This window comes from Acomys minous (genome assembly GCF_964271855.1).
Source record: "Acomys minous genome assembly, chromosome: 6".
Lineage (NCBI taxonomy): Eukaryota > Metazoa > Chordata > Mammalia > Rodentia > Muridae > Acomys > Acomys minous.
The window spans coordinates 76372635-76391437 of record NC_140487.1 but is presented as its reverse complement, the minus strand read 5'-3'; the positions used below and the strand labels follow the sequence as shown (position 1 = coordinate 76391437).

At 45.2% G+C, this 18803-nt stretch overlaps 2 protein-coding genes across 5 annotated transcripts in view; both read right to left on the bottom strand.

Moving 5' to 3' along the window:
• COPG2 (COPI coat complex subunit gamma 2) overlaps nucleotides 1–3594 on the bottom strand; it is a 118390-nt gene extending 114796 nt beyond the window's left edge. Inside the window, exons 1-3 of the mRNA XM_084786345.1 lie at nucleotides 3409–3594; nucleotides 2310–2362; nucleotides 1499–1579 (exon numbers count right to left, since the gene is read on the bottom strand). Of these exons, the coding sequence (XP_084642471.1) occupies nucleotides 1499–1579; nucleotides 2310–2362; nucleotides 3409–3445 (171 nt within the window). The 5' untranslated portion in view covers nucleotides 3446–3594. The remainder of the gene's footprint in view (nucleotides 1–1498; nucleotides 1580–2309; nucleotides 2363–3408) is intronic.
• Nucleotides 3595–3645: 51 nt separating this feature from the next.
• Nucleotides 3646–18803, bottom strand: part of TSGA13 (testis specific 13) — an 85899-nt gene continuing 70741 nt past the window's right edge. For all 4 annotated transcript variants that reach the window (XM_084786395.1, XM_084786396.1, XM_084786398.1 and 1 more), the window contains 5 exons: nucleotides 16157–16228; nucleotides 14970–15176; nucleotides 9090–9232; nucleotides 6947–7074; nucleotides 3646–3960 (listed from right to left, as the gene is read on the bottom strand). In XM_084786395.1, the coding sequence (XP_084642521.1) occupies nucleotides 3794–3960; nucleotides 6947–7074; nucleotides 9090–9232; nucleotides 14970–15176; nucleotides 16157–16228 (717 nt within the window). In that variant the 3' untranslated portion in view covers nucleotides 3646–3793. The remainder of the gene's footprint in view (nucleotides 3961–6946; nucleotides 7075–9089; nucleotides 9233–14969; nucleotides 15177–16156; nucleotides 16229–18803) is intronic.

The following is an 18803-nucleotide window of genomic DNA, read 5'->3' as shown; positions in this document are numbered from 1 at the left end:
AAAACAAGAAAATTTGGTTAAAACTCTAGATTAGGTCTTTAGTTATAAAAACAACATGGTAAAAAAGAACTCTTAGGGACTGATGAGATGGTTCAGTAGGTAAGGACATTTATCAGCAAGCCTGATGACTTGTGTTCAATCCCCGGGTCTTATATGATAGAAAGAGAGAACAGAACTTCACATGTACTTGATGTAAGCACACACAAAGTTAGTAAGTAAATGTTTAAAAAAAATAAAGTCTTCTTAGAATTTAACTTGGTAAGTATAACACATTTAACATTACATACAAATATACAATGTATACAGGTATGTATACAAATACCTATAGAGATATTTAGAGATGGTATTTATAGTTTGAGGCAAAAGCAAAAAAATTAATATCAATAATAGAACACAAATTTTTTAAAAAAGTTTTTTGGCTCCAGTGCCTAGAACCGTACATAAGACACAGCAGGTATGCAATAAAACTTGCTGAGTTATAAATGGAAAGTAATTCTGAATACAAACCATGTGCTTACCACTATTATAATGGTTTCTATCCATTATTTCATTTAACTATAATGCTTAAAAAATTGGATAATGGGTTTTTTTTGTTTTTTTGTTTTTTTTTTTTTTTTGGTTTTTCGAGACAGGGTCTCTCTGTGGCCCTGGCTGTCCTGGACTCACTTTGTAGACCAGGCTGGCCTCAAACTCACAGTGATCCGCCCGCCTCTGCCTCCCGAGTGCTGGGATTATTATTATTATTATTATCCACCACGCCCGGCAGATAATGTTTTTATAAACTGCCCTTTTACAGAAGGGCAATGAGGCATATACTAAATTACTTCTCCAGAATCATACTGACAGTATTAGTATAATGACACTGATATAAAACCTGAACATTAAGACAAAATTTTCAACACATCACTATCATGCCAAATAAACAGGCGAACAAAATAACTGCTATGTATCTGACTTTAAGACACTGTGTTTTCAAAGGATCTCAAAATACACGTAAACAGATCTGGGGAGTTACAGCAGTTAAGAGCACTTGTTATTCTCAGCAAAGACCCAGGTTTGATTCCTGGCAGCCACATGGTAGCTCACAACCCTCTGCAACTCTATTCTCAGAGGACCTGATGCCCTCTTCTCACTTCTGTGAACACCAGGCACACATGTGGTGCATATACATACATGCAGGCAAAACACTCATGTACATGAATACATAAATCTTTAAAAAATTAAAACTAAATACACATGAGTATGTTCTAAGTAGTATCTGTTGAACTCAAATCAATGTCTACTGGAGTGTACATGTTTAGTTGGTTTAATATCTTATAAATTTAATTAGAAAGTCACAGTCCTTGTATTAAAGAGCTTTTACACATTATTGTTCTAACCAAACGCTGCGGGTTTTACATGCTTTTCATTCTTAAACAAGTATACTCAGTAAGTACTTCATAATAGGTTACATGTCTCTACCCCAATACACAAGTCTAAGGAAATCAGAATAGCTTACCTGATTGAGTAAGTAAAGAATCTTTGTCAAGATATGCAAGCATCTTCTTGGATTGATGGGAGTTTCATTGAATATGCGTGCCTAAAGAAATATGCAAAACAGTATGTTGTATACGATGTATTTTCTATCAGAGTACAGCAAATTATCTTTAATAACATTAACAACATGTTCATGCAATATCCAAATAATGTCAGTTGTCTATGCTCTCAAGCTATTATGGTGTACAATAAATTACTGCACGTGACCTGTTTTCCTGTCTGTACTTTATTCCCTTATGTTGACGACTTCAACTTTAAAGACTTTACCAGAATCTCTGTCTACATATGAACACTCCGAGCTTAATATCTCTAAGTTCTTCCAATAACCTTCCACTTGGGGCTTCTGAAATTTCATCAAGCCCCAGCACATGACAGAGACTCCAGGTCTATGTGGATACACCTCCAGATTCTCCTTCTCTCTCTCCTCCACATCCTCCGCATTTGGCTACACTTCTTTGTTACTTTTACTGTATCAATAAAAAATGAAATTTTTCATCTTTTTATCGAATGTGGGGAAGAATGATTTTTCAGACCGCCAGGTGAGTGTGCACGCTCCCTCATTCTTATTTTGGATACCCTGACTTCAGTACCGCACAGGTGAGTGTGCACGCTCCCTCATTCTTACTTTGGATGCCCTGACTTCAGTACCGCACAGGTGAGTGTGCACGCTCCCTCATTCTTACTTTGGATGCCCTGACTTCAGTACCGCACAGGTTCTTTACCCATCACTCTCAAACAGAAGCAGTAAGACATTGTAACTATCCAAGCCATACCTCCTGCAGGACAGAACTCTTCTCCAAATGCTGGAAAGGATTGGAACCACTACCTATAGTATAAGAAAAAGAAAAGGTCTTCAGGAGCTGTCCTACAAAGACTTCCTTAGAGAAGGATGCCGCATGCTTAGGAAATCTCACCCAAACAGAATGATCCCTTGGAAGTCACAAGGACAACCATTACTAACATGCAAAGAAATTGGATGAAGTAATTTTGGTCCTGGTACAAACTCTGTCATTGCCATACTGAGAGATCTTGGAGTTCTCTGGATATAGGGGCCCTGTCCAAAATGTGCGCCTTCCTCCTCTGCTTCCCCCTCCCCCATCCTATGGATGTTAACAATTGTGTTGTTTCCACCACCACCAAGAGTAATGAGATGACAGGACACTACGGATCAAGCCCTGTTGTATATATTTCACACATTTACTGAAGCAGAAGAGGCCATGCAGGATGAGGCCATGAAGGTCCACTAAGCCAACCTTCCACCACACTTGTGAGAGCAGCTACCACTAAAGAGCTGAAGTTTTTGTTTTGTTTTTTCTCTTCTTTTTTTCTTTCTTTCTTTTTTTTTTTTTTAAGAGGCTTGGCATCTTCCCCACTTGCACTGCACCACAGACAGGTATCAACACGCCAAGTCACTTCTGGATGTCTGTGCACTCAGTGAGCTGTGTCCTACCCGGGAGTCTTAAGCCCTGGGAACAGGAAAATCAAGGCCCTTCAGAGTCCATAGTCAGGCAAACCCTGGCACGGTCGACCCCAGCCCCGAAAATAGGGGTGCTCGCCCTGGGTCCTAACCCCACCAGCAAGCCCTTGACTACCGAGACGTGCGCGCGCACCTCCTAGCCCCCCGACTGGGCCCCACGGAAGGCCGGCTCAGAGGGGCTCGGGCGGGGGACGGGGGGCGGCGCGGGGGGCGGAGCCGCCGAGCGCTCAAGGCTACACCCGGGCCGGTACACGCGGCCCGAGGGGAGGCCCCGGCGCCGGGGGAGGGGCTTCGAGCAGACCCCGCCGCTGCGGCCGCCCCCCGAGCAGGTGGCTACGGGCGAGAGAAGAGGGACCCATGCGCCTGAGGGTGGGCGTCCGGAGCGCCGCGCGTACCAGACTCCTCGTCCTTCTTGTCGAATTTTTTAATCATCTTGGACGGTTTCCCAGCGCCCAGACCCACCGCAACCGTCCCAGGCGCCGCAACCGGCGAGCGGAAGACGCTGCAGGAAGGCCGGCCCTGTGTCCTCACACCGGTTGGGCCGGCGGGCCGTCACTCGGGGCCAAGGCCCGCCCCCCCCTCGGGCCGCAGCGGCCGCCCTCGCCCTCTAAGGACGCAGGCACGCCCTCTGCCCCGCCCACTTTGCTGGCCCCGCCCCACCTCCCAGCTATGCAACCCAGGTCTGAGGCAGCAAGCATGGAACTTTTATTTGGTTAGTGACTTCTCCAGGCGCCTCTCAGGTCTTGGAAAGCGAGGAGGGGGGACTTGAAGGATTTGTCTTCACTTAATGACAGCGGCATTTTGGATAACCCACTGTTGGGCCCTTCCATAGCGAAAAACGCTCTCCCCTGGCACACTTCTGGTGGACTTCTCTTCAAGCAGCTTGGAAAATGTCAGTGGTTCCTGAAGCGCTTGCGAAGTTGGTCTCTCACCCTCTGACTTGGAAACTACAACAAAGCACAAGACACACTGAATGTGGATCTCTGAAAGCACTAGAAGGGTACTTTTAAAGGAAGGCATGATGCAATCCATTTAGAGTGAACAGAAAGCTGGCTTTAAGGGTACATTTTGGGACTACCATTCCTGACCTCTTAGGAATTCTTCACCAAAAGCTACTGCCTGTGTGGTCTTCGTGATGCAGTCTGCAGCCATACTGATTAATACTAAACTAAGGGACACACTCACATTAACGTGCATCGGTGCTTTCCCAAAATGTTTTCTTGTTTTTCGTACTCTGGTCTCAGAGTATGAGTAACACACTTTTTCTACCTTTGGTGTCGATGGTGTCACATTTCTAGATGGTCTTTCCAGCTTCACTTGTTCTTAGGGCGTTGTCTATTTTAAGATCTTAACTACAGTCCTCGCTTCAGGGCGTGGTTTGCCTCTTGGGCAACTTTCTAACCAGTCTTCACAGCTTCTGCCCAGCCTCTCTCTCTCTCTCTCTCTCTCTCTCTCTCTCTCTCTCTCTCTCTCTCTCTCTCTCTCTCTCTCTCTCTCTCTCTCTCTCTCTCTCTCTCTCTCTCTCTCTTCCCCCCTCTCTCTCCCCATCCCCCTCTTTCTCACACACACTCACAAAATCATGGGGCATCATTGCAGGACAGAGAAGATGTTAGCTTGAAAATGGAGCCACTAGTAAACCACCCTGGCAAATTTGTCATTGTTGAGGAAATGCACCATAACTGTCCCGTTTAAGTACAAAAACAAACCACTCATATTTGGAGAGGGAAACTGCAGTCACCATAAATGTCACTAGAGCTGCAGACCAATCTACTACTTTATCCATGTATATCTAGCTCATCTTGGTGAAGACAAGGCTCTTGGAAAATTAGAGAAAGTCTTATGTGGATTAGATTACATAGTCTAGAGAAAGTTTTCAAGCCGGGCATGGTAGAACACTCCTCTAATCCCAGCACTCAGGAGCAGAGGCGGGCAGATCTCCAAGTTAGAGGCGAGCCTGGTCGACAGAGAGAGTTCCAGGACAGCCAGGTCTATGCAGAGAAACCTTGTCTGGACAAACCAACAAAAGAAAAAGAAAAAATTTCCCAAGTGGAAACAGATTTAAGCGGGATAATGTGTCTACACCTTAATAAGGTCACTTCAAATTTGACTCCATCCTGATTGAAAGGACTATGCTAGGGGCTGGGGGCGTGGCTCAGTGCCTAAGACGCCTTACTGCTCTTGCAAAGGACTTGGGCCCAATTCCCAGCACCCACATCGCGGCTCGCAACTATCAGTAACTCTATTTCCAGGGCACCTGATGTCCTCACTTCTGCTGTCTTTGGGCACCAAGTACATAAGTGGTGCATGGTCACACATACAGGCAGAGCACTCATACATAAAATGAATAAATTTAATTTGAATTTGTAAGTACTGTGCTAATGATTATAAAGCTATGAAGTTCAACCCATGCTCATCAAGTGGAATTTCTCATGAAAGAAATAGATGTTCCCTCTTCTATATTCTGGGTCTGGAAATGAAACCAGATTTGGAGAAGAGGAGGCCGTTCCTTCCTTTGGGTCATAGTCATTGGGAAGGAGGGAGGGAGGGACAGGGTCAGGAAATTTCCAAAAAACAGATGTGAGGGAGGCCTGTGAAAGAGTAATAAAGAAAGTGAGGGTGACGTGAGGCTGCACTCTTTCAAGCAAGACGGACCACACTGCTTCTTCAGCTCTTTCCTACATTAGTCCAGTTTGGGTTTGTTTGCTCGGCTTTTCCTCACTGCAGATTGGTTTTAGTTGTGCATGTGGAATCAAGGAGCAACATAGGTGGGGATAGGGTGGAAGGCGTGGCAAATTGGTGTAGGAGGAATAGCGAAGATTGGAGGAGCCAGTGAAAGGGTGATACAACGTAGCTATTCCTCTGGAAGATGATTGCCCTATGCTGAAGCTATGGCTGGTGAAGTCTAAAGGCCCATCAACTGCGTGTCTAATATGCAGTTGTATATTTAACACCCTGAAGCCATTCTGTAAGGCCCAGCTACATAATGGGAAAACCTAAGTCCATATTTATATAATACGCAGAGCCCTTCTTGGTCTAGACTGTCTCTACCCTTGATGTTTAGTAAGAGTCTAACACAGAGGCCCTCATGACTGCTATCAAAGGAGAGACAATATGTGAATATTCTCACTGCGCCTTTTCCCATGTAGCCTTGTCCCAAGCCTGCTCTACTCCATCCTCATCCTTATCTCATAGAGACGTGTGGGCCTCAGAGACTCATACTTTTTGTTGGTGGTGATGTTTCAAGCCAGGATCTCACTATGTTCTGGCCATTCTGGAACTCACTGTGAAAACCAGGTTGGCCTCAAACTCATGAGATCGGCCTGCCTCTGTCTCTCAAGTGCTGGAATTAAAGGTATGAGCCACTGTATTTAGCTTGAGATGTACATGTTTAACTTTTGTCCCCTTAATAAGCAATTTTCCCAAAAGTATGAAATGCACACATCTGGGTGGCTTTTAGGTTGGGCACAGATAAACATTTCAACCTATATGGACCTAGGTATCAAACTCATGTTGTCAGCAATTATAGTATTATTTAGTTTAAGAGTTTTTCTTATTATATAATCCCTAATTGTGTCATGGTTCTTCTTACTATAGGTAGTTTATTGTATATCTGTGTAATAATATAAATGTATATGTAAAAAATTAAAAAGTGTAAAAAGTTTTTCTTAAAGAGATTAAACTACATCCTAACGGTAAAAACTATCAAAGTTGTAGATGATACAGTACAGAAAACTCTTTACCTTCTTGAACCTTCTTAAAAGTTGAGTATGGAAATAGTCTAGCACCATGCTAACTTTTCTTCTACTAGGAAAAGTAGATTTGGAGCTACTAGAAGAGATAGCAGCTAAACAACACTCTTAGTCCGATAGATTCTCTCCCCGCCCACTTCTTCATCAGTCAGGTGCGGCACAGCGCAGGACGAGGAGGCCTTACCCACTTTCCTTGCCTCCCTCTGGCAGGCTGGAGCAAGGATGAGCTCGGGATACGTTTTTGCCTGTCTCCTCAGAGCATAGACTTCAGAGTACCTCCCTTTAGTCTTGAAGTCATCGTCAGTGGAGAATCTTAGCAAAACAAACAAACAAACAAACAAACAAAAGTATACTTGGTTGATCTAGGGCTGCGGATTAATGACACCAGTCACCTGAAAGTCAGCTACATCCTTAGCGATCCCAAGGAAGAAAGGACAGTGCCCAGAAACTTGGGGTTGCTGGTTTAAAAATAGAGGAGAGGAGAGGCTTTAACAGATTAATACTCTGCAAACCTTGCAGCCACTTTCAAAATCCCCGTCTTCTCAGCATTAAAGTCTCTTCCTATGAATTGTTTCAAATAAAACCATGTTATGTTTGTTTAAAAAAGATTGTTCGCGTGCATACATGCATCTCTTCATGCAGGTGCACATGTGTACATGCAAGCTTGGAGGCCAGAGACATGTGTTGGGTGTCTTCCTCAATCACCGTCCTTACTTCTGTTGTTGTTGTTATTGTTTTGTTCTCGAGACAGGGTTTCTCTGTGTAGCCTTGGCTGTCCTGGACTCGCTTTGTAGACCAGGATGGCTTTGAACTCACAGTGATGCACCTGCCTCTGCCTCCCGAGGCTGCCTCCTGCCACCACAGCCAGCCCTCCATCTTATTTTTTAAGTCAGGGTCTCGCATTGAACCTGGAGTTTGCTAGGCTGTGTGGCCAGGACGTTCCAGGGACCCTCCTGTTTCCACCTCCCAGTGCTCGCATAACTGGTTTGCGCCTTACAACCTGGCTTTTTAACATGGATGCCAGAGATCACACTTAGGTCCTCAAGTGTGCTCACTGAGCACTTTATTGAGCCACTCCTTAGCCTTTAAAAGCCCCCTCTTCTCTGCATCCTCATGGCATGTTCCTCTAGTCCTTAACTTATTTTTCAGTATCCTTAAAACACAGACCTTAGATTGCATTTTCCAGCTGGGTGACGGTGGCACACGCTTCTAATCCCAGCACTCACGGAAGCAGAGGCAGGCGGATCTCTGTGAGTTTGAGTACAGCCTGGACTACAGAGCAAGTCCAGGACAGCCAGGACAGCCAAGGCTACACAGAGAAACCCTATCTCAAAAAAAAAAAAAAAAAAAGCAAGAAACAACCCACAAAAAATGAAAATTGAGCTGGGCATGATGGTACATGTCACTCAGGAGGTGAATCTCTGTGAATTTGAGGCCAGCCTGGTCTACAGAGCAAGTTCCAGAACAGCCAACGGCTACACAGAGAAACTGTATCTTAGAGAGAGAGACAGAGACAGAGAGAGAGAGAGAGAGAGAGAGAGAGAGAGAGAGAGAGAGAGAGAGAGACAGAAAGAGAATTAAAACAAATAAGCCAAAGACCAATAAAGTGCCAAAACAAAGAAAATTTAAATAAGTGCACGAAGATGTCATTGAGTTTGTTTTGTTGGCTAACTGTCCCTGGGCACAAGGCCCACCCTGAAATGTGGTAAATACACACCGAGAGACTTCACTGGAGAAGACCAATTTCCCCTCTGCCAGCAGGCATCAATTGTGTGGTGGTGCACGCCTGTAATCCCAGCACTCCAGAGGCAGAGGCAGGCGGGTCTCTGTGGTGAGGTCGAGGCCAGCCTGGTCTACAGAGAGAGTCCAGGACAGCTGGGGCTGTTAACACAGAGAAACCCTGTCTCGAAAAACCAAAAAGAAAAAAAGAAAGAAAGAAACCGGAGAAAAAAAGAAAGAAAGAAACCGGGATCTGGCGTTCACTTCTCCCTGTCCATGCTGGGACCCTTCTGCCCTGAACCCTGGCAAATGTGTATATGCTGCCACACTGTGAGTTCATACGTGCCTTGCTCAGTCCAACTGTGCCTCCACTACCTGATGGTGAGGCCCTATTGCTGAAGACAACACTTATGTCTTGGAACATGAAGAATGTCTTATGTGTTTTGACATATCCTTTACAACCAAAACTACATGAGGAAGCTCCTCCTTTTCCAGCCGATCTTGTTCTAAATCTCTGTGAGTTCCCACTTGTGCTTGCTAAATTATACAGCAGCACACACAAGGGAAGGACGAGAGGGAAAGAAGCCCACTAAGAGCTAGCATGTCACCTAAACCATTGCTGTCCCTTGGATGCAGGGTCTCTTAGCTGTCTCACGGAGAACACTGGTTTCAGCTCCGGTCTTAGCTTCTTTTTCTGAGGCATTGTGGGAAAGTAGAAGTTCTTGGTGGGTTTGCACTGGTGGCGAGTTTCCTGAGGAGAAAAAGAGTAAATGAGGAAGGAAGCTGAGTCCCTAGAAGTTTAAAAGCGGAACTGAGTTCCTGCACGAAATCACAATAGGACTGCTAAATGTGAGAGCGACACCCCGAGCTTATCAGAGGAAAAGTGGGAACCTACAATGAGAGGAGTGAGAAAATGCCCATTTTTGTCCTCAGGTAACTTTCCCAAAACTTGATCAGTTTCCGGAGTAATTTCCTGAGCTCCGTAGTTATGGGCCCCCTGAAAAAGAAAGGCAGAGGAAGTTCCTGCCTGGGTTTGGGCTAAGAGTTTACGGCAGTTGGGCTGTTCACTGCTCTTCGTACTCCATGTTCTGTAAAACGGTGACTTCTTAGCTGTGCCTTCCCTCGGGTGAGACCATGGGGCAAAGGAGCATTTGGCTCCATTTGGAGTACAAATACAGAGGAGGAAGACTTATTTTGTAGCACAGATAGAAATCATCTTGCCTTCAGCACCTACCGAGGCAGACTGACAAATAACTTACTCTTAAAACTGAAAGGAAAAAAACATATCAGAAAAACCATAGAACTTACTGGACACTCCAGACCCGTGAAGGGCACAGCACCTCTCCTGAACTCCATAAGGAAGAAGACACCTAACACTGTGAGGGCGGCAGACCCACCGATTGGTCACCTGACCAGTGTGTGTGCCAAAGGACTGACAGGCTGAGAACCTCCCAATGCCCCTGTGGCTTCAGCTCAGCTTTGTCTCTACTGTTGGCAAGGCTTCCTTGGTTTTCTGCCTGTCCACCCATCCCTCCTCCATCCAGACTCCATGCTGCACCTCGTCTCTGTGGTCTATGCCTCTGCAGCGCAGCTGGACCCTGCAATATTGCCACTTAGCTCTGTGCTTGCCATAGCTTTCCAAGTAGGTTCTCCTCCAAGTAGATTGTTAATCTTATCTGACCACCTGTGGGGACTGCCCTCCCCGCATCTGTGCTGGCTCTCTGCCTCAGCTTCCGGTAAGGTCTCCTTGCCATTCTTAAACTCTGCAGCCTCTATAACTCTTTTCTAGACATTTCTGAAACCTTCGTTATCTGTAGGTAGATGTATAGATGGACAGGTCCCTGTGTGACACGTAATGTGTCCAAAATTGAGAGGTTTTTATTAGTAGTTAAGATTGTAATAAAAACAATCTGTGTTTGCCAGCAGCTTGCTATCAAGGGAAATCAGAACTGCTTGGCAAATTGCAGCCAGCCAAGGAAAGCGAAGGCACTGGTGAGTTTATTGTTACTCAGTGAATTCTGACATGGGGCAAAGACACAGATGTGCCCGGCTGTGTCTCTGACATAGCACAACAGACCCAATCAGTGAATTGCTTGGGAGACCAAATGTTTAAGAGTAAATTGGGAAACAAGCCCCCACGGAACGCTACCTTCCTTCCTTCGAGACAGCGGCCGTATCTAGTGCATTCTTTTGTTCTGCTATGGAAAAGCCATAGAATGAAAGGTCTTGCGAGGTAACAGTTTTGCCATTCCTAAAGGTCACATAATCAAAAGCATTCAGAGTCTGAAAGGTCATCCAGTCAAACTGTCTACCTGGCCCTCACAGCCCCATTCATAATTTCCCTGTCAAGTGATCCACTTGTCCTATACCTAAAAAACAAAGCAAAGCCAACACAAGAGGCTGGTGATCTGGCTCAGCAGGGAAAGGCGCTTGCTGTGCAAGCCTGGAGATCTGAGTTCCAAGCCTAGAACTAATGCCACAAAGTTGTCTTCTGACTTCCACACATTGTAATACATGCACGCCCGTTCTGCCTCCTCTGTGTAACACACGCTAATCATACTGCTGTTAATAGTACACTTCATCTTTAATCAACCAACATTCATCTCTTTGTAGCTTTTTCCAAAATAGTTCACGCAGAATGAGCCCAGTGCCTCGTGTATAGCATGCTCAAATTTTGTTGTTGTTGTTGAAGAAATGCACATGTTCCTTCTAGGCTCTGTTTCTCCCAAGATGAATGTTGTCAATCTTTTGAGCTGTTTGTCACCTGGCTCAGGTCGAATTGCCTTATTCTCCTGATTGATCTCACTGGAGAAAGTTACAAGTAATGCTTTCCTAATGTGAGGCTATGTAAAATGAGGCCAGTATGCTGGAGCAGCAGTCACACGATACGTCCCCTGGGCCTTTTAAAATATCTACTGAATAGGCATAACCTCTGCTGAGAACTTCCGGAATCATGCTATCTAAAACTCCCTCTCACATTCCATCCCCCTTTCCTGATATTTCAAAGTCCCTGTCACATTATATGGTGGTTGTTTCTTTGCCTGTGGTCCTGCATAGACAATAAAACCATCAGGCTTACACTACAGTAAAGCAAAGACGTCAGTCACCAATACATCTTTAGTCTTTTAGCCTTCATAGGGTCTGGCACACAGTAGAAGAGAAATGTTTGTTGAACCAAAGACCAAGCTATTAATTGACATATTGAATTTTTGCTGTCATTAAAATACTTGGTGTTGCCACAGAACCAGTCTTTCTGAATGCCTTCTCTTTAAGCTGGTCTAGTTTGAAGACATAGGACTTTATGCAAGTTTATTTAATAGGCAACTTAATGAAACAGCACAACCAAAAAACTAAGGTACAGCTAATGAACCTATTTGAAACAGCAGAAAACTTAGTAGAACTGGACCTCAAAACAAAAGATAAATAAAATAAGGGAGGGTGGGATGGCTCAGTGGTAAAGGTAGATATAGAAGCTTCTTTCCAGCCAGGCACAAAGGCGCACACGCCTGTTGGGGAGGCAGAGGCAGGTGGATCTCTGTGAGTTTGAGGCCAGCATGGTCTACAAAGTGAGTCCAGGACAGCCAAGACTACACAATGTCTTGAAAATCCAAGAAAGGGGGCGGGGTTACTTCTGAGCCTGATTTCAGTTCAGTCCCCAGGTCCAACATGGTAGAAGAAGAGCTTTGGCCCTGGCCAGTTGTCATCTCTCCAGACATCACTCCCTCTCCTCAGGAAAATAAAGTCTTTCCACCTTCTCTTCTCTCTCTCTCTCTCTCTCTCTCTCTCTCTCTCTCTCTCTCTCTCTTGTTAAGATTTAAAAGAAAATAAATAAACAGGAACTGAAAGTTATTTAGAATTCAAGGTGGCTCCAGTAGGGCACTACCATCTTGTCTTAACCATAGCACAAATCCCTTCAATGTTCTTCCTCTGCTTCCCTCTTCCTCCCCTCTCCCTCCCTCCTCCTCCTCAGACTCTTGAGACTTCCACAGCTCTTTTGACCTTTTGTAACCTACATATATGCATGTATAGAGAGAGATACAAGACACAACTGTGTGATTATATCTCTCTCCTACTCCTGTTTTCTCCCTTCCCTATAGCGTTAACCAACTACGTTCCTGGCCTTGCACTGCCCTTCTTCCCGATGGTTTGATTCTTTCATGGCATCACTCTGTATGGCCTTCCAATCTTCACTCCCATTTTTTTCCTCTGTCTTTTCATTCTCTAACTCAGGTGCTTAGACATAAATGTCTGTGATTTAGCCCCAGGTAGTTAGTAGAGTGGCTGGCATAGCTTTGGTTGGTTTGAGTTTGGGGAGGTACCCGTGTGCAGCACAGGTCAGTTACCAGCCTAGGAATTTTGTTTCACTGAATCTGATATCCACTCCTGGTCCATACTAGGAGCAGATATGGAGTTGTATTTTACAAAACAAAGTTTCTTGGGCATTCTCCTAGGAGATGTGGCAGGGCCAGAGTCCCATAGCAGAGAATGAGAGCAACAGTCGTTGATGTGTATTTCCCTCAGCTTGCTTACTGGGCTCTACCCTGTGCCTGGGCACAGTACAGAGTATTTTTCTCATATGTAATTCTAGGACCAAAAAGAGTGGGGGGAGGGGTGCATCAGGAATATTAAAGAGCCACTATAGATAGCATGCACTCTACTCCTCAGAATCAGCTCCCTAATCCTGTCCACTAATACAATGCTACCAATACCACTTGCTCATGAGGATGATCAGACCTCTGGGACTCACAGGGGACAGCTTTGGGGCACTCATGTTTGCTTAGTTTCCCTCTCTGTGTTAAGGAGGGCAGTCCTGGCCCACGTTCGTTTCTTTCTCATACCCACTGTCACGATAAGCACTGAAGTCACTGTCAAATGGTACAACTTCTGAGACCCAAAAACTCAGGAGTTCCTCAGGGATCACGGGCAGTGAATCCAGGAGCTCCTCTTTCATTTTGCACCACTGTATGGTGACCTCTCTCACTGCCATCCATCTAGTGACTAAGAAAGTACTGACTCCCAGCTCACAGATTGTTATAAAGATAGGTCTTTGGGCTATCCCATCCCCAGACTCTAATCACAAGTAGATCCTTTTGGCTGTACTTTCACTTATTTCATTTCTTCCTGTTAGATTGGGTCTGTTCTCCAGGCTGTCAACATCTCTCTTTGCTCCTGACTCCCAATAATCTCTTAAATCAATTTTCTTCCTTTCTCTGCTATTTTGAATTTAGCTCAAATTTTCAGCATTGCTCATCTCGACTATTAAAGAAACAGCATAGCGAACCTTCCTAGCTTTTGTCTCTTTTACAACTAATGCACCTTCCTTCAATCTGCAAATGTTCTATCTGAAACACAGATTTGATTACCCCCTTTTATCTCCTGCCACTTTCTCTTTTACATCTCCACGAAAGCATCTTGCTTCTTGTGTCTCCAAGCCTTCCCATTGCCCTCGGATTGGCACATTCCTCTGTTCTTCTGCAGCGAGTCACCTCCTTGACCACTCCCTTTTCCCCAACTGAGAGTTTTTTCTCTAGTCTATGTAATTTCTATATTTTAAGTACTCTTGGATTATTCACATATCCCGGAACTGTAGAATTATTTTAATGTGTGTTCTTTTTTTAAGCATATAAATGCAGGTTTATTGTTGGGGGGGGCTGTCAGGCGGGCTCACAGATCTCACAGGGAGAGGGCAGTGAGGCCGCCATGTGAGGGAGAGGAAGGGATGAAGAGAGACGACGTGCACAAAGAGAGAGGAGAGAGGAGGTTGCAGAGAACGTGTGTTCTTTCTCGATCTATATTTTTCTTTTTTCTTTTATTAATTCATTCATTTTACAGTTCAATAGTTATCCCATCCCTTGTATCCTCCCATCCCTCCCTCCCTCCCTCCTGCTTTCCCCCTACTCCCCTCCCCATGACTGTGACTGAGGGGGACCTCCTCCCCCTGTATATGCTCATAAGGTATCAAGTCTCTTCTTGATAGCCTGACATCTTTCCTCTGAGTGCCAGCAGGCCTCCCCATCCAGGAGACGTGGTCAAATATGGGGCACCAGGGTTTGTGTGAAAGTCAGTCCCCACTCTTCCACTCAACTGCAGAGAATGTCCTGACCATTGGCTAGATCTATTGTCCTTGGCTGGTGCCATAGTTTGAGCAGAACCCCTTTGATTCCGAGATTCTTCGAGATAGAATCTATCCTGTGATCATCTTTACGGTCTTGCTGTGGGTTCTAGCTTACTGAAGGTGTGAAGCAGTTACTTTTTAATGTGCCATTTTGTTTTGTTTTGAGACAGCAGGGTCTTGCTAGGTAGCCCATGCTGACTTCAAACTCTCTGCAGTTCTAGTTTTGTGGAACATCTGGCTGGACCTGAGCCAGGGAGAGTAACATCCCGGCAACCCTTCTCTAGGTTAAGCCAGCTTCTCCATGTTTACTTTAAGCCCCGCCTCCCTCTAGTCTTTACTTAGGCTGTCAGGAGACTTTCTTGGGCACCGTTACCTTGAGCTGAAACTCTGGGGGGAAGTACCGTGGAGCGCCATCCTTTTCCTCCTGGCTGAGGGAGCAGGGAGGCGGGTTGTTGGTCATGAGCAGTAAGGTCATATCCTGATCATACTCGGTCACTTTTACCATGAAACTATTGAGTTTCTTCCTTTGAGTCAGGAATCTCTGCAGTTTACTGGGCTTCAAAGGCTCATAGTATTTGGCCTGAGGAGAGAGAAAGGTTTCCAGACAGACAAAGAGATCAGGTCAAAGGAGGATGGAGGAATCAGTTGGCTACTTTCCCCTCCCCCTCTCCTGAGTAAGCTGAGAGGCTGAGCAGGGCCTGAACAAACTCGCCTTTTAATTTGTTGGTTTGAAACTTTTGGAAGCTCTCTGTCACAGCTTTCCCTTAAAGCTGCAAATAAACTAGGGGCCTGGGGAATGCAGTGGAGCAGTTTCCATGGTGACAGAGCAAGATGATTAAAGTCTTTCATGAGAAAAAGAGAGGGGGAGAAAGAGAGAGAGAGAGAGAAGAGAAGAGAAGAGAAGAGAAGAGAAGAGAAGAGAAAAGAGGAGAGGAGAGGAGAGGAGAGAGAAAAGAGGAGAGGAAGAAAGAGAAGAAAAAAAACAGAAAGAAAAGGAAAGGAAAGAGATAGATAGGGTCCAGCCTAGTGGTACAAATAGAAGCTGTATGTGTTTCAGCCTGATTGGCCTTTCTACACCTGTCTCAGAGGCGGAAGGGAAACACCAGGAGCAAAGCGAAGCTCTCTTATTTCCACCAATGTCTCTCTCCAGGCACAGGCTTTACTAACAAGCTCCAGAGATAGTTAAAAGGGAAAGACAGTCACGACGCACAGTGAGTCACGCTAGGTGTGGGCGGGGAAGGGACAGTTACCACGGAGCTTGATTTTCTCTGAATAGGAAGACTAAAGGGGGGGGAGCATGGATTAGACATAGTTGCCCTGATTGTGTTTTTTACTGAAGAATAAGATGCACTGAGAGCACTTTCTCCCCCGCTCGCCCCCCCCCTGCTGCCCCCCCCCCAACCTCCGGTCTCTCCTCTCACCTCATAACCAAATCCCAGCTTTGTATCCCAAAAGCTGTTCTGTTTCCCCATGCTGGAAACTGGGGCTACTCTGTAGCTGGGGCTCTGGACCTATTACTGAAATTTGCCCTTAACGGTCTTTGGGGTGCTTTTCACCTACCAAATTTGGATGGACCGAGTAGTATTTGAGGTTCTTTAGAACAAAATTAGAGTGCCCAGTTATATCATATATCTAAAGAAAATAAACAGAATTAGATTAGTGGCCTTAAGTTCTCTCTCTCTCTCTCTCTCTCTCTCTCTCTCTCTCTCTCTCTCTGTGTGTGTGTGTGTGTGTGTGTGTGTCTGTGTCTTTCTCTTCACCTTGTTTTTTGAGACAGTGTCTCTCACTGAACCCAGAGCTTACTGACTCAGCTAGACCAGCTGGCAAGCAAAACCCAGGGATCCTCCTGTCTCTGGCTCTTCTCTCCAAAATATTGGCATTATGAGTCCACGCTGCACATTGAAAAATAATAATAATAAGACTGGGCCTCTTGGATCCCAAGCTAATTCTGATCTCCACCTCTTCAGTGCTAGGATCCCAGCATGCGCCATTATGCCTGATTTATTCAGTACTGGGGATTTAGCCTAGGGCTTAGCTCATGCTAGGCAAGCACTCCACCAACTGAGCCTCCTCCCAACCTTGACCCAGGGAGGGGACCTTAGGCCCTTCGTACTTGCTTGCTGTGTGAGCACTTTACCCACTGAGCCATCTCTCCAGTGCCCAAGTGACACCTATTAAACGGTGTGACCTCATCTCACTCTCACTAAAAGGGTCTTTTCTGGAGAGTAAGTGAGGAGACTCTATTCTGCCTGTGTCGTATTCTGGGGTTTCTGGAACAAGGTCTACAGCCAAGAGAGCAGGATTCTGAAATGCGAAGGAAATGTGTAGATGGTAATGTGGTCCTGCCTTAGAAATCCCAAATAAGGGGACTAGGATGCTAACTCAGTCCAGAAAAGTGCTTGCCACGGGAGCAAGAGATCCACAGCAACCTCAAAAAACAAACAAACAAACAAACAACATGATTGTAGTCCCAGCTCGGGACAGCTCCTCAGCTTACTCTAATTAGTGAAGCTGGACATCAGTGACAGACGCCCGAAAAGGCAAGGTGGGTGATTCCCAAGGAACAAAACCTGAGAAGTCTCCATATACGCATACACTTGTATCCTCAACCCCCATAGACCCTCACACACACACACACACACACACACTCAGATGATACACACACACCTAGGCACACACGGACACACATACACTCACACACACTAACAACAGACATACACACTCACACACAGATACACAGACACATATATGGACACACACACACAGAGACACATACTCACACACACAGACACACATACACTCACACATAGACATACAGACACACACACAAACACAGAAGCATATACAGACACACACACACACACACACACACACACACACACACACACACACACACACTGCCACATGAAGCCATAGGGCAGTAGACAATTGGAACCACACTCTTCCTCTTCCTTTTCCCTGTGCGGGAGTCAGCTCAGGTGGCCTCAGTACAGAGGCTAGCCTGTAAGGAGGAAAGTGGCTACAAAAGGGCCACAGCCTGACAGGTGTGTGGATTCCCTGGGGCCTCCAGGGACAGCTCTGCTATCTGAGCCAGGAACTGGCAGTCACGGATCAAGGGGGAAGAGAGAACATTTTGCATTTCTAAATATCTCTGAAAAAAAAAAATACAACTCTTCTAGAGATGCTGAGAAAATAGCTAAGTTTTGATGTCCTTTCTGTCTGGCTCTTTCTGTCACTGTATTGGTAGCGATGCTGTTGTTTGGACTGAAAGAATGCCCTGTCTGATAGAGAGCTCCTCCCTGTGTGCTTAGCCCTGGGTTACTAAGGACGAGTGGAAGTAAGAACACAGGAAACAGAAGCCATGGGTTACACTCGCAGCCTACTCAGAAACCAGCATAAAAGGAGACATGCGGAATCCTGTGTTTGGATCAACAGTTCTGAAAGGCCCCGTGTCTCAAAACAGGTGGCATAGTAAGATGGGGTTCTGGGAAAAGGAGGCATGCACTGGAAAGTTGATAGAGCTAAGAAGCAGATGGAGGAAAGAGACAGGAGGAATGGGGTAGGACCATAGGAGGGACCAACGCACTGTACTTCAAGAGAAAAATGCCAGGGGGTGTGGCTTCTGGGTTAGATGGGGACTGAGAGAAGCAACAAACCCACTTCTGTGAGGAAGGCTGAGAAGAAACATGCAACATGCAAAGAGCTAATCATTTTGTTTTTATCTTTTGGAAATCCAATTTCTATTTGTTTAAAACAAAAGTATATGGTATGAAAGGTGTACACACACACACACACACACACACACACACACACACACACACACACACTAGAAAATTGAAAAACATTGTTTGGAGGAAAGGTTTGAAGGCTTTTTTTTTTCCTTAAAGGTTTTAAAAATTAACTTTAAAGGGAAAGTCTCTAAGGAAAACATTAACTTCTGGACTTTTCTGAGGAACTGTAACTCTGTTACCAATTAGCCTCCAGCAGCTGACTAAACCTAAACATTGGAATATGTTTTTCATTTTGTTATGTTGACTTAATTATCGCTGGTGAAATAAAAGTTGGCTTTAAAAATTCACTTGAATATGATAATCTTGGGAAAGCAACCAAACATACCCAGTGGAATTTTGCTATAAGCAGTGGCCTTGAAAGCCTCACGCAATGCTGGTGGGAGTGTAAAACTAAGGCAGCCACCATGGAACTCTAT